The sequence below is a fragment of the Schistocerca serialis genome, chromosome 7, assembly GCF_023864345.2.
Source record: "Schistocerca serialis cubense isolate TAMUIC-IGC-003099 chromosome 7, iqSchSeri2.2, whole genome shotgun sequence".
NCBI lineage: Eukaryota > Metazoa > Arthropoda > Insecta > Orthoptera > Acrididae > Schistocerca > Schistocerca serialis.
The window spans coordinates 371,425,698-371,441,532 of record NC_064644.1 but is presented as its reverse complement, the minus strand read 5'-3'; the positions used below and the strand labels follow the sequence as shown (position 1 = coordinate 371,441,532).

The 15,835-nt window shown below is 47.2% G+C and overlaps 1 protein-coding gene across 1 annotated transcript in view; it reads left to right on the top strand.

Annotated features, from left to right (window-relative positions):
* Positions 1-7,932: 7,932 nt before the first annotated feature.
* LOC126413095 (ubiquitin carboxyl-terminal hydrolase MINDY-3-like) overlaps positions 7,933-15,835 on the top strand; it is a 117,119-nt gene continuing 109,216 nt past the window's right edge. The window contains exon 1 of the mRNA XM_050082990.1: positions 7,933-8,055. Coding sequence (XP_049938947.1) covers positions 7,972-8,055 — 84 coding nt within the window. The 5' untranslated portion in view covers positions 7,933-7,971. The remainder of the gene's footprint in view (positions 8,056-15,835) is intronic.

The window sequence follows — 15,835 nt, the reverse complement described above, 5'->3', positions numbered from 1 at the left end:
CCAGCGTAGCTGGCTGCGTCGCTGGAGTCGACATGGCTCCCCACCCCGATCAGTACCTTCCAGTACCTCAGTGCCTCTCTCTGCACTTTTCGCAGCGGTCTGCCCTGCGTAAGATAGTTATTCAGCCTTTTGACAGATGGTCACGTTAATGTGACCGGGCAGTGTACGGGTGCACCATACAATAAATTACATTAATGCTTAGGTCAGCAGGAGCGGGTCATTAGAGTTGGATTTTCTGCAGACCTGAAAACTGAAGAGATAAGTTACAATTTGCAAAAGGATGCTGGCTAATCCGCTACATTAATATCTTCCAGTCTGATTATATATGGATCCACATGTACTACAACAGCTGTTCATTATTTGATGAGTTGCAGTGTAGTGTGGATCTGTCGAAAGCCGTGTTTAAATCTGGAGAAGATGTCGCAGGAAACGACCCCACATTCGTCCGAGAAAATTACGAATATTGTTGTGGCACACCTATGATGTGAGCAGGAATCAGCACTAGCAGATGTACGGTCTCCAGGGCTCCTGAAACGGTTCTTTGGTATCTTAAAGCGAGATCCACCTCTCTCTTCTAACGGCATAAAACGTAACTTAACTACTCGAATTGTTTTTACTTAATAATGGGGTTACTCATAGTTACTCATGATCTTCCGCAGTCGTCGTCCTGAATCCATTAACAGTCACTGTAAATTTAACTATGACGTTAAATTAATAATTAATCTTGTATAATGTTTCGATATACACTCCTGGAAATAGAAATAAGAACACCGTGAATTCATTGTCCCAGGAAGGGGAAACTTTATTGACACATTCCTCGGGTCAGATACATCACATGATCACACTGACAGAACCACAGGCACATAGACACAGGCAACAGAGCATGCACAATGTCGGCACTAGTACAGTGTATATCCACCTTTCGCAGCAATGCAGGCTGCTATTCTCCCATGGAGACGATCGTAGAGATGCTGGATGTAGTCCTGTGGAACGGCTTGCCATGCCATATCCACCTGGCGCCTCAGTTGGACCAGCGTTCGTGCTGGACGTGCAGACCGCGTGAGACGACGCTTCATCCAGTCCCAAACATGCTCAATGGGGGACAGATCCGGAGATCTTGCTGGCCAGGGTAGTTGACTTACACCTTCTAGAGCACGTTGGGTGGCACGGGATACATGCGGACGTGCATTGTCCTGTTGGAACAGCAAGTTCCCTTGCCGGTCTAGGAATGGTAGAACGATGGGTTCGATGACGGTTTGGATGTACGGTGCACTATTCAGTGTCCCCTCGACGATCACCAATGGTGTACGGCCAGTGTAGGAGATCGCTCCCCACACCATGTTGCCGGGTGTTGGCCCTGTGTGCCTCGGTCGTATGCATTCCTGATTGTGGCGCTCACCTGCACGGCGCCAAACACGCATACGACCATCATTGGCACCAAGGCAGAAGCGACTCTCATCGCTGAAGACGACACGTCTCCATTCGTCCCTCCATTCACGCCTGTCGCGACACCACTGGAGGCGGGCTGCACGATGTTGGGGCGTGAGCGGAAGACGGCCTAACGGTGTGCGGGACCGTAGCCCAGCTTCATGGAGACGGTTGCGAATGGTCCTCGCCGATACCCCAGGAGCAACAGTGTCCCTAATTTGCTGGGAAGTGGCGGTGCGGTCCCCTACGGCACTGCGTAGGATCCTACGGTCTTGGCGTGCATCCGTGCGTCGCTGCGGTCCGGTCCCAGGTCGACGGGCACGTGCACCTTCCGCCGACCACTGGCGACAACATCGATGTACTGTGGAGACCTCACGCTCCACGTGTTGAGCAATTCGGCGGTACGTCCACCCGGCCTCCCGCATGCCCACTATACGCCCTCGCTCAAAGTCCGTCAACTGCACATACGGTTCACGTCCACGCTGTCGCGGCATGCTACCAGTGTTAAAGACTGCGATGGCGCTCCGTATGCCACGGCAAACTGGCTGACACTGACGGCGGCGGTGCACAAATGCTGCGCAGCTAGCGCCATTCTACGGCCAACACCGCGGTTCCTGGTGTGTCCGCTGTGCCGTGCGTGTGATCATTGCTTGTACAGCCCTCTCGCAGTGTCCGGAGCAAGTATGGTGGGTCTGACACACCGGTGTCAATGTGTTCTTTTTTCCATTTCCAGGAGTGTATTTATTATACTTTCAAAACAAAATCAAAGCATCATTACAGAGGTAAACAATACTTACACTACAAATGGAGCAGCTACATGCTCACTGCTCAAAAACCAAAACCAGACTGACATCTCCTGCCAACATGGCTGTAACTATTTATATTTTCGTAACAATCCCGAACAATCCTCGGCACTATTTAAAATGATTTTTTGATTAAATTACAATTAAAACTCTCATCCTAAAACAATTGACACATTTCAGTAATTACCTTGACTCTAATATATTAAACACATGAGTGAATTCTAGTGTATACCTTAACTGAAGCGTGTATAAACGCTTAGGTATCAAATGTTAACAATACACTTGTTATACACTCCTGGAAATGGAAAAAAGAACACATTGACACCGGTGTGTCAGACCCACCATATTTGCTCCGGACACTGCGAGAGGGCTGTACAAGCAATGATCACACGCACGGCACAGCGGACACACCAGGAACCGCGGTGTTGGCCGTCGAATGGCGCTAGCTGCGCAGCATTTGTGCACCGCCGCCGTCAGTGTCAGCCAGTTTGCCGTGGCATACGGAGCTCCATCGCAGTCTTTAACACTGGTAGCATGCCGCGACAGCGTGGACGTGAACCGTATGTGCAGTTGACGGACTTTGAGCGAGGGCGTATAGTGGGCATGCGGGAGGCCGGTTGGACGTACCGCCGAATTGCTCAACACGTGGGGCGTGAGGTCTCCACAGTACATCGATGTTGTCGCCAGTGGTCGGCGGAAGGTGCACGTGCCCGTCGAACTGGGACCGGACCGCAGCGACGCACGGATGCACGCCAAGACCGTAGGATCCTACGCAGTGCCGTAGGGGACCGCACCGCCACTTCCCAGCAAATTAGGGACACTGTTGCTCCTGGGGTATCGGCGAGGACCATTCGCAACCGTCTCCATGAAGCTGGGCTACGGTCCCGCACACCGTTAGGCCGTCTTCCGCTCACGCCCCAACATCGTGCAGCCCGCCTCCAGTGGTGTCGCGACAGGCGTGAATGGAGGGACGAATGGAGACGTGTCGTCTTCAGCAATGAGAGTCGCTTCTGGCTTGGTGCCAATGATGGTCGTATGCGTGTTTGGTGCCGTGCAGGTGAGCGCCACAATCAGGACTGCATACGACCGAGGCACACAGGGCCAACACCCGGCATCATGGTGTGGGGAGCGATCTCCTACACTGGCCGTACACCACTGGTGATCGTCGAGGGGACACTGAATAGTGCACGGTACATCCAAACCGTCATCGAACCCATCGTTCTACCATTCCTAGACCGGCAAGGGAACTTGCTGATCCAACAGGACAATGCACGTCCGCATGTATCCCGTGCCACCCAACGTGCTCTAGAAGGTGTAAGTCAACTACCCTGGCCAGCAAGATCTCCGGATCTGTCCCCCATTGAGCATGTTTGGGACTGGATGAAGCGTTGTCTCACGCGGTCTGCACGTCCAGCACGAACTCTGGTCCAACTGAGGCGCCAGGTGCAAATGGCATGGCAAGCCGTTCCACAGGACTACATCCAGCATCTCTACGATCGTCTCCATGGGAGAATAGCAGCCTGCATTGCTGCGAAAGGTGGATATACACTGTACTAGTGCCGACATTGTGCATGCTCTGTTGCCTGTGTCTATGTGCCTGTGGTTCTGTCAGTGTGATCATGTGATGTATCTGACCCCAGGAATGTGTCAATAAAGTTTCCCCTTCCTGGGACAATGAATTCACGGTGTTCTTATTTCAATTTCCAGGAGTGTATTTACTGGTTACAGAGGATTCATACCATATAAAATGTTCCTGCCAATTAACGGGCTTCTGCACATTAGTGTAATTAAGATTCCGAAATTATTTTCTTCGTAACTTTTTCACAAGTACATATTTGCATAGACCTCTATGTCAGAAGTTACTGTTAATGGTTAAAATTTACGTGTTTAAATGGGTCCAGTTAGGCTGTTCCGTCTCAGGCACATGTTGCAAGCAACTGCGAACCTTTTCGTTTATGGGTGCTAATACATATCGTCATATACCTCTGTTGGAGGACTGTATGTACGTATGTCAGTATGGGATCTGTACCAGACAGGACTGATAGAGGAAACAGAGAAGATCCAAAGAAGAGCAGTGCGTTTCGCAACAGGTTCATGTCGTAAGCACGAAAGGCTCAACAGAGATGATCAGCTAACTGCAGTGGCCACGCACGTATACTGCGAGCTGTGAGAAAGGTCGCATTGTCCTGCTGTTAGATGCCATAGTGCCAAGGGAAAACAGATTACACAGAAGGTGCGTTCCATAAGTAATGCGACCAAATTCATAAAAAATCATTTATTGAATATATTCGTACAAATAATCAAAAAGTTTCAAGATAGCACCCTCTTGCGTCGATACATTTCTGGAGGCGGTGTTTTCATGCCTGGAAGGCATCCTTGAATGCCTTTTCCGGAATGTCCTTTAGAGCTGATGTAACATACGCCTCGATGCTTTCAATCGTGTCCCAATGTTTTCCTTTCATGAATCCTTTTAACCGAGGAAACGAAGAAAGTCAGTGGGAGCCAGGTCAGGACTGTAGGGAGGCTGGAGAACCAATGGGGTCTTGGTCCTGGCCAGGAAGTCGTTGTCAATGAAGGCGCTGTGACTCGGCGCGTTGTCATGGTGAACTTTCCACTTGTCCTTGATGTCGCTTCGGCAGCGTGAAACCGTCTTTTTCAGTCTTTTGAGCACTTCCAAGTAGAAAGCTGAGTTCACTGTAGTCCCAGTAGGTACGAATTCGTGGTGGACAATGGCTCTGACGTCAAAGAAGACAATGAGCATGATTTTCATCCTGGACTTGCTCATGCGTGTCTTCTTGGAACGGGGCGACGATGGGGTGTGCCACTCTGAACTCTGCCTTTTTGTCTCACGGTCGTACTGAGAAATCCACGACTCATCACCAGTGATAACTGAGTTTAAAAAATGGGGATCATTTTCATACATTTACAACATTTCCCGGCACCGAACCACTCGCATGTGCTTGTGTTCGTAGGTCAACACTTTTGGGACGAGTTTGGCACACACCTTTCTCATGTTCAAATCTTCGGTCACAATGAGGAAATCGGTTGTTTTTGACTTGTTTAGAGTTTGTGCTATCAATTGAAGGCTGAGCTGTCGGTCAAACAATGGCGCACACTCGTCACATTTTCGTCGACTCGTGCGGTTGATGGCCGTGCGCTGCGAGGTTCGTCGGTGATCTCCTCTCGGCCCCCCATGAACGACTTGTGCCATCGGAAAACTTGTGATTTGGACAAGCAATCAGTCCCAAAGGCATGCTGAAGTAATGGAAACGTTCCGGTGTCGGACTTCCCAAGTTTAACGCAAAATTTGATAGCGTACCGTTGCTCTACAGAATGATCCATTGTGCCGTGTTACATAAACTCAAAACGGGGTTGACGGAAACGCACGTCCTGACTCTCCGGCAGCTCGCAGCCGAATGAGACAAAGAGCGTTCTGAAGCTAACACCCCCCTCCACTTAGCCCAGTCGGTTACAACACGCTGTGGTGTACCGTTGCGTCAGAAAAAAATGATCGCATTACTTATGGAACGCACTCTGTATGATGATGGACATGACCGCCAGCAATAAATGCATACTTATTATGATCCATTGTGCGTTCCAGAAAGACCAGATCGCCTGGGAATGACACGAAAACATTTCCCATACTGTAACACTCCCGCCTTGCGCCTGGACCCTTTCGACGATTGTTGCAGAGCGTTCACCATGTTTCCGATGGGACATAAAGTGTGATTCACCTGATAAGGCCACCTGTTTCCACTCAGGGGATGTCCAAATGCTCCTATCGCCGTGCAGATTCGTCTTCGTCCAGATGAACAGCAGTGAGCATGGGTGCATTAACCAGGCGCCTGCTGTGGAGACCCACACGCAAAACTGTTCGCTGAACGGCTGTTGAGAAGACTGTATTGGTAGCTCCTCAGTTCATCTGGTTGATTGGTTCGTTTCGAGGGAGGCGAGCAAACAGCGAGGTCATCGGTCCCATCGGATTAGGGAAGGATGGTGAAGAACGTCGGCCGTGCCCTTTCACTGGAACCATCCCAGCATTTGCCAGGAGCATGTTAGGGAAATCATGGAAAACCTAAATCAAGATGGCCCGACGCGGGTTTGAATCGTCGTGGTCGCGAATGCGAGTCCAGTGTGCTAACCACTGCGCCACCTCGCTCGGTGGGACGGTTAATAACTCAACAGTTGCACGTCTATTCGTCCTTGCAAAGTTCCGTGGTGCACCGTATTTGCCTCAGCGCCAGTTTTGGATAGCTCCATTTTGCTACGGACGGTATACTTTGACTAGGGTGACACGCGAACAGTGTACAAACTTAGCCGTTTCGAGCCTTGGGCCGAAAGATGGTGTCATTTTGGGCGTCGGCTTACTCGCTCCGATTCCGCATTACGACAACGACTGCAATGTTTTCCGCGTCCCACAGACACGCTCAATGTACCCTCCATCGCTAGTGTTGCCACCTGCCATCTGTGAGTGATTACTGTAACTTGACGTTGCTCATAGGCGGTGCTCACATTAATGTGACTGGATCGTGTACTCCTGCCTACATTTCAGTATCATATTGTTTGTTGATGTTGTCTTTCGTGCTGAGACTGGTTTGATGCAGCTCTCCATGCTACTCTATCCCGTGCAAGCTTCTTCCTCTCCCAGTACCTACTGCAACCTACATCCTTCTGAATCTGCTTAATGTATGCATCTCTTGGTCTCCCTCTACGATTTTTACCCTCCACGCTGCCCTCAAATGCTAAATTGGTGATCCCTTGATGCCTCAGAACATGTCCTACCAACCGATCGCTTCTTCTTGTCAAGTTGTGCCACAAACTCCTCGTCTCCCTAATTCTGTTCAATACCTCCTCATTAGTTATGTGATCCACCCATCTAATCTTCAGCATTCTTCTGTAGCACCACATTTCAAAAGCTTCTATTCTCTTCTTGTCCAAACTATTTATCTTCCGCGTTTCACTTCCATGCATGGCTACACTCCACACAATTACTTTCAGAAACGACTTCCTAACACTTAAATCTATACTCGATGCTAACAAATTTCTCTTCTTCAGAAACTCTTTCCTTGCCATTGCCAGTCTACTTTTCACATCCTTTCTGCTTCCACCACCATCAGTTATTTTCTCCCCAAATATCAAAGTGTCTTATTTCCTAGTCTAATTCCCTCAGCATCGCCTGATTAAATTAGACTACATTCCATTATCATCATTTTGCTTTTGTTGATGTTCATCTTATATCCTTTTTTAAATACACTGTCCATTCCGTTCAACTGTTCTTCCAGATCCTTTTGCTGTCTCTAACAGAAATACAATGCTATTGGCAGATCTCAAAGTTTTTATTTCTTCTCCATGGATTTTAATTCCTACTCCAAATTTTTCTTTTGCTTCCCTTACTGCTTGCTCAATATACAGATTGAATAACATCGGGGAGAGGCTACAACTCTGCCTCACTCCCTTCCCAACCACTGCTTCCCTTTCATGTCCCTCAACTCTTATAACGGCCATATACGTGTAAGTAATATATGCCCATGTCTTATTATCGGTTTCGGTCGTCTGTTCAAGTTGAACCAGTTTCTCCAGGTAACACACGTGCCTGTGTAATGTCATTTATCCTAGTGAAGTTAGTTCCTGCTGCTGGTACTGGTAACAATAAGCGACGTGTGTGTGTTTCCCCGGCAACAGGAGGCGTGCAATGGGCCGTCTGGTGGTGGGGGCGCGAGGCAGCGCCAAAGGCGGCGCCATGTCTGCAGACCTGGAGGACGTGCGGCACCTGCTGTGGGGGCGCTCCGGAGGCAAGGACCCCGTCTTCCGCTCCTGGTCACAGGTATCTTCTGCACACATACCAAGCGTGCCTAACCTTCTAGAATCAATCTTTACTTCGCATAAAGTATTAATTCTTATATTGGCTGTCGCCTTTGACCAGTGACGAGTGGACTTCATGAAATGACGTAAGGAACATGGCGACAATAACCTCTTATCCCCAGCTACATTTTGAAACGTAAATAAACCAGTGAGTTGTGAATACGAGAATTTAATGCATCGTGAAAAGAAATATTTCCAGTTACAACTACGTTCGGATTTCAAAAAGTAAGTTACACATATCGTCCCTCGTTAAGATAATTGTGCAACAAGAGTCATTGGTAATTTGCAAGGTTCGCTGCAAGCAATATAAAGGGTGTTTCACAGTTCATGTTACACACTTCTAGAGTCTAGAGGGGGCTTACTATATCAAGTTTTACATAGGAACCTATGACCGAGAACGGTTCGTTTCCATGTTTCAAGGAAAACAAGAGCTTCTCAGTTGCGCTCTAGATGTTTCTTACTCGGTTCGCTTCTTATGGTAGGCTACCCAAGTTCGTGACAGGTACGATGACACGATGTCACGTGACGTCCTCTGTTTCCAACTGCCTTGCTGTTATGCTTCCTGGTGATGCGTCAGTTGATGTCACAGTGACTATTACTGTAGTAACGGGATGCCTGAGTACAAAAAAATGGTTCAAATGGCTCTGAGGACTATGGGACTTAACATCTGAGGTCATCAGTCCCCCAAGAACTTAGAACTACTTAAACCTGTCTTACCTAAGGGCATCACACACATCCGTGCCCGAGGCAGGATTCGAACCTGCGACCGTAGCAGCTGCGCGGTTCCGGACTGAACGCCTAGAATCGCTCGGTCACCGCGCCGGCGCCTGAGTACGTGTTCACAGAGTACATCGATACGTTTGTTTACGATGAAGCTCGTAGGAATGGAAGAGGAGCTGAACGTCTGTACCACGAGTACTTTCCAAATCGTGTGACTCCAGTCATCGCCGGCTGCTGTGGCCGAACAGTTCTAGGCGCTTCAGTCCGAAACCGTGCTGCTGCTAGGTTTAAGAAGTTGAAGAACAACGGCTGCAGGAAAGTATGAAATACACAAGCGATAGATCAAACTGTGGTGTTCCAAAAAGGCGGCGCACTTATGTACTAGAAGAGGAACTGCTTTATCAAGTTCAAGACAACCCTTCGAGGAGTACTCAAGCCATTAAACGTGGCTTGCGTGTGTCTCACCAGAAGCTATATGCCATGGTCCGGCCGATCTTGTGCCACGTGTCAATTTCTGTACTTGATTTTAAACCGTTGTGTGGATTTTTCTCTGTTTTCAAGGCGAATTTTGTTCACCGTTGAAGCGCATTTCAACATGGAAGGTGTTTTGAACGCTCTAAATAGCCATATTTGGATCAAGAAAACCGCAAATCCCCGTTTACACAAAGATTTATGCACACCTTCGATATCATGTCCGTGCAGGTATCTACGATGATCCTGTGATTGGGACATACACCCTTCCTTCCCACCTAACGGGTGCCAGGTACTTGATAATTGTGCAACAAGTGATGGCAGATTTTTTGTAGGATGATCCACTGGACATTCGGGGCGAATTGTGGTTCCAACCTGATGACGTAGCAGTAAATTTTGCAGCTCGCGTCCAAAACCACCTGCACGTAGTCGAGGTGGACCACATGCTTGGCCACCATACTGGAGGAGGGTGTGTTAGTGTCTAGGAAATGTTTTCGTGTTATTCACTGTGTGATCTCGTCGTTCTGGAACGCACAATGAATCAACGTAAGTACGCCTGTATCGCTGGCGACCGTGCGCGTCCCCACATGTGGGTCCACATGAGGTCTTGTTTACGAGACTCCTGTCCAGTCAGAGGAAGATCTGGATGCACGGATTATGGCTACGGCAGAAGTGATTAACCATGCTCCACGCTTGTTGTACAGAGTTTATTCGAACTTACTGCGCAGGATAATGGAATGTAGTCAAATTAAATCGGGTGATGCTGATGGAATTAGATTAGGAAATGAGACACTTAAAGTAGTAAAGGAGTTTTGCTATTTAGGGAGTAAAATAACTGATGATGGTCGAAGTAGAGAGGATATAAAATGTAGACTGGCAATGGCAAGGAAATCGTTTCTGAAAAAGAGAAATTTGTTAACGTCGAGTATATATTTAAGTGTCAGGAAGTCGTTCCTGAAAGTATTTGTATGGAGTGTAGCCATGTATGGAAGTGAAACATGGACGATAACTAGTATGGACAAGAAGAGAATAGAAGCTTTCGAAATGTGGTGCTACAGAAGAATGCTGAAGATAAAGTGGGTAGATCACGTAACTAATGAGGAGGTATTGAATAGGATTGGGGAGAAGAGAAGTTTGTGACACAACTTGACTAAAAGAAGGGATCGGTTGGTAGGACATGTTTTGAGGCATCAAGGGATCACAAATTTAGCATTGGAGGGCAGCGTGGAGGGTAAAAATCGTAGAGGGAGACCAAGAGATGAATACACTAAACAGATTCAGAAGGATGTAGGTTGCAGTAGGTACTGGGAGATGAAGAAGCTTGCACAGGATAGAGTAGCATGGAGAGCTGCATCAAACCAGTCTCAGGACTGAAGACCACAACAACAACAACAACTGCGCAGGTACACTGTGTGCACCGAAACAGGGTGTCGTGATACCGAACAGCTGTTGTAATATAATAACAAACAGGAGTGAAATCTGTACATCTTATTTTTCTTGTTAAAAGGAAACGAATCGTTTCCGGACATGTGTTCCGACGTAAAACGTGATCTATCAAATCCCCTGTACAAACTCTAGAAGTGTGTAGCATGAATTGTGAAACACCCTTTATATCGAGCGCGTGACTGTCATAGCGCGATATATCGATTTTGTTTACAGCGTTCTTGACAACACAACGTGAGCTTGTGTCAGTAGTGTTCTAGAGATGAGCGAAGCCTGTGCAGAGTACACTTCTAGTACTCTTACAATATTGTCTACTGTGGAAACTGCTTTAGAGTTCTGTTGGGAATATCATTTATTTCTGAATCACGATTTAAGAAACTGCGTGGATTGTCCCGGGGAGCCGCGAGTGAAACTTGTCAAAGAAAGCAGCACTCGTTCCAGTTATATTGTACGAAATGTCGCAAAAGCACTCCGTCACACTTATTCAATGACATTTTCAAACCCGACAGTAATTATGTGAATGAATGCAGGTCAGTCACAACCAGTTTTCTAACGACAATGTGAAAGGAACTATATGAACTGACGTTTGGTGTCAATTACCCAGTGAAAAGCCATTCGTCACAGTAGCGCATGAGGCTGTACACCTCCAGTGGGCCAAACAGTACAGAAACTAGACACTGACGAAGGAATATGTTGTAGTTCCTCCATTCGCAATACTGCCTCTTTGCAAAGATGGATGACGTTGAGTGCTCCAATGCCGGCAATGAGGCTTTTAACCCACAGTGTGTGGAGGCTGTAGTTCGGGCCGGAGGTGTTTCTGTGATCTTTTGTGCGCGTTTTTCATTCCAAGACTTTACCTCAGTCATTCTGGTTACCGTGAATAAGAGCCAGGATGTTTATTTCAACATTTTCTGCGATCAAGTGTCGCCCTTTCTCCATCTTCATGGCGAGCGTGCAGCGGATGCACTCATTTTCCAAGACGACAACGGTCATATCCGCAAGGCTACCGACATACGTTTCTGATTTGACGAAGCCTTTTGCATCTCGGCTGTCCCGATCGATCACGCAATCTGAATCCCATAGAAAATGTTTGTGGCAGCGAATTAAATATAGCGTTCACCATCCCCGCAGTTTGGTAGCTCTACACGACGTAACCATCAATGAGTGGCTGCGGCTCACTGTGGGTTAACCTCAAGAAACACGTGTACTCTCTTCCTACTCCAGTCATTGTCCTTATCAAGGTAGAGGCTACACAGTAGAGAATGTTTGTTCTGCTACTCCTTGCTCGCCGGCATTGCCCAGCGATGGCGAAAGAAGCACATTGAGTCATACCGGCCGTCTTAACCTGCACCATCGCTGCTCGCTGCAGTCCTCTCCAGGCGATGATATCAAGCTGGTTCACGTTTCGCGCTATGGCCATCGCTGCATGTCTTGAAACTTGAGCCGTGATTGGCTGCTTCAAGATCACTCCAGGAGTGCAATGTTTGACTCTGCTAGCTATACAAGGGGATTTCAGTAAGTAATGCAACCCTTTTCTATGAAATTAGGTTTGTTTTATTCAGCGTTGCAAGACACCATATTATTCCCCACTCTTTTTGCTACAAAACCCTATTTTTCATAATCTCCACCCAATGCGATGGCCTTACGCCATCTTTCTAGGAGAGCCTGTCCGCAAACATGGTAGCACTCTACTGTCGGAGACAACTTCTTGCTGCATCAAAAAACCGTATCATCCACGTACTGCTTCCTGTGGAGTGCGTACATCATCGGGCCAAACAGATGGAGATCAGAAGATACGAGATCCGGGCTGTAGGGTGGATGGCGGAGAAGTGCCTAATGAAGTTTTGTCAGCTCTACTCGGTTGCATAGACTTGTGTGAGGCCTTGTGTTGTCACGGAGAAGCCAGAAATTCGTTTGCAGTTTTGTAACGACGAGCACGCAGAAGTCGTTTCTTCAATTTACTGAGGGTAGCACAATACACTTCAGAGTTGATCGTTACACGATGAGGGAGGATATCGAACTGAATAATCCCATCAGAGTCCGAAAGACAGTCGCCATGACATTACCGGCTGAGGTGCGACCTTGAACTTTTCTTCGGAGGAGAAGTGAAGTGGCGCCAATCCATGCGTTCAACAAAAATTGTCTCAATCAGACTCGTAACGCGCAAGCAGTTTCGCGCAGATGCTCCTTCGTTGTTCTTTATGGTCTTCTGTTAGATGGAGAGGAACGTAGCCGGCAGATACCTTTGAGTACCCTGACTATTAATATCTGCGATGCTCTGGTTTTCCGCCAAAAGTAACTCAGTGATATCTCTCTGCTTCGAACGCACCTCCGTCACAGACATAATTTTGAAGGCTACGTATAGCGCTACCTCATACCGGAACTTCACGAAACTATAGGAGCTGAAGTGGGAATACTCCACCATGTCCCACAACAAATTCTTCATTTTTTCAGACGAAATTGGCTGAGAAAAAAGGTGTTGCGTTACTTATTGAACGCTCCTCGTGTTAACAGCTTCAGGGTACATAAATACTCCGGACGACCAATGAGCAGCGAGGCTGCAAGGTAAATGTAACAAGGCTCACGGCGAGCAATGACGTGTAATGTAGTGAGCAGTGTGGTGCCAGCACCGAGACAGAAGCGTTAACGTAAACTTACATGGTACTATTGTGGTGTTACTGGCGGTCATTAATTTTTTTTTGACGTATGTGCTCCTGCTTATAAGAATAAAAACAATGATCTCAGTTCTTTTCTGGAACATTTTTCCAGAGAAACAGCGATCTCAGGTGTATCAACAAAGTTTTGCCAGTAACAATTTGATTGCATAAATATTTTATTTAAACTGTTGACCGATATTGTTGTAGACCATCTTCAGACCTTGTACTCTGCAGAGAAACTAGTAAACCAGCTTACAGGTAGCAAAACCATTATAATAACAAAGTGAAGTTTTTATAAAATAATTACTATGAATAGTACACACATCCAAACAAGTTCTGCATCATCTCGGTTCGGAGAGTTCCGGAACCTGTACAGAAAATTGGAATAGAAATCAACATAAACATCATTTCCACCTTTTTTATTGCTCATGAAAACCACACGTTGCATGTTGTACCACCATACAGCGAGACCTTCGGAGTTGGTGGTCCAGATTGCTGTACACACCGGTATCTATAATACCCAGTAGCACGTCCTCTTGCATTGATGCACGCCTGTATTCGTCGTGGCACTATTCACAAGTTCATCAAGGCACTGTTGGTCCAGATTGTTGTCCCACTCCTCAACGGCGCTTCGACGTAGTCCCTCAGAGTGGTTGGTGGGTCACGTCGTCCATAAACAGACCTTTTCAATCTATCCCAGCAGGGACCTCCACCTTGCTGCACTTACTAGACAGTGTGTCTAAGGCGTTCAGCCTGACGGGTTGCCTCCAAACATGTTTCCGACGATTGTCTAGTTGGAGCATATGCGACACTCATCGGTGAAGAGAACATGATGCCAATCCTGAGCGGTCCGTTCGGCATGTTGTTGGGCCCATCTGTACCGCGCTGCATGGTGTCGTGGTTGCAAAGATGGACCTCGCAATGGACGTCGGGATTGAAGCTGCGCATCATGCAGCCTATTGCGCACAGTTTGAGTCGTAAAACGACGTTCTGTGGCTGCACGAGAAGCATTATTCAACATGGTGGCGTTGCTGTCAGGGTTCTCCCGAGCCATAATCCATAGGTAGCGGTCATCCACTGCAGTAGTAGCCCTTGGGCGGCCTGAGCGAGGCATGTCGTCGACAGTTCCTCTTCCATATCCGAACAACATCGCTTTGGTTCACTCCGAGACGGTTGGACATTTCTCTTGTAGAGAGCCCTTCCTGGCACAAAGTAACAATGCGGACGCTATCGAGCCGCGATACTGACCACGTAGGCCTGGTTGAACTACAAACAACATGAGCCGTGTGCCTCCTTCCTGGTGGAATAACTGGACTTCATCGGCTGTCGGACCCCCCTCCGTATGATTGGCGCTGCTCATGCGTGGTTGTTTACGGCTTTGGGCGGGTTTAATGACATCCCTGAACAGTCAAAGGGTCTGTGTCTCTGATATAATATCCACATTCAACGTCTGTCTCTGGAGTTCTTGGAACCGGGCTGACGCAAAACTTTTTTTGATATGTGTATATCCGTGATGGTGGCAGCAGCTGGGCTGGCTAAGCAGGCTACTCTAGAGAGATGTACTCTACTGCTGAGAGTGGCTCAGCTGCTCGTGGTTAAATAATGATAACCCCGTCCCCTGTCTCCAGCATGGCGTCATTACTGTCCAATGGTTATGAATCGTCAGTACAAGTAACAAAAGCTACTTCTAAAATACACTGATTTTGTCCATAAAAGAATAACTAGGGCATTTGTTCATTTTAAAAGAAAACTTCTATATAACAGAGAAAATTTGGATAAAAATTTCGTTAAGCATGATATTGATCGTGTGAGTGTTGGCTGCCCTCTGTAGGTGATAGATGGTGGGACGCCAGCTTGGTAACTATGGAGGCGACATTTTACGTCGATTCCTCTGTAGACCAAAGATGTGAAGGCTGGCTGGTGCAAAGGATGCCATCCAATAATCAAGAATATGATGTAAGAATCGAACACACATCGATCATTCGTGAAATTAAAAGATAACACCATAATACGCAGCCAAAATGCGTTTGTATGAATTAAATTATGTGCTGGCTCTGTCATAAAATGTGCATAATTACATCGTTAAAATAAAATAAAATTAAAATACCGAGTACATTGGCAGTTTATATAAAATATTAATGCGATCAAGGCTGTTATTAGCAAAACTTTAATGATATTAGTGTTGATGAGATAGTGTTGTATGGGACCTTGAAACCTGTAAGGATGGCATTGCTGTGGAATTCTGGCAACATTTTCCAAGCGATGGATTTAAATGCAGATGGGAAATGGTAGAAAAAAGATGTGGGATGTCATCGTACGTGGTTAGGTTTGCAGCTACATAGGAAAGAGTAGGTCGGCATCCATTTCAAAAAGCTGATGTACTGGAGAGAGCTCAGAAACGATTTCATGGTCTTGGAGGGGAAAACGGTTGAAACTACCCTGGGAAAAGAA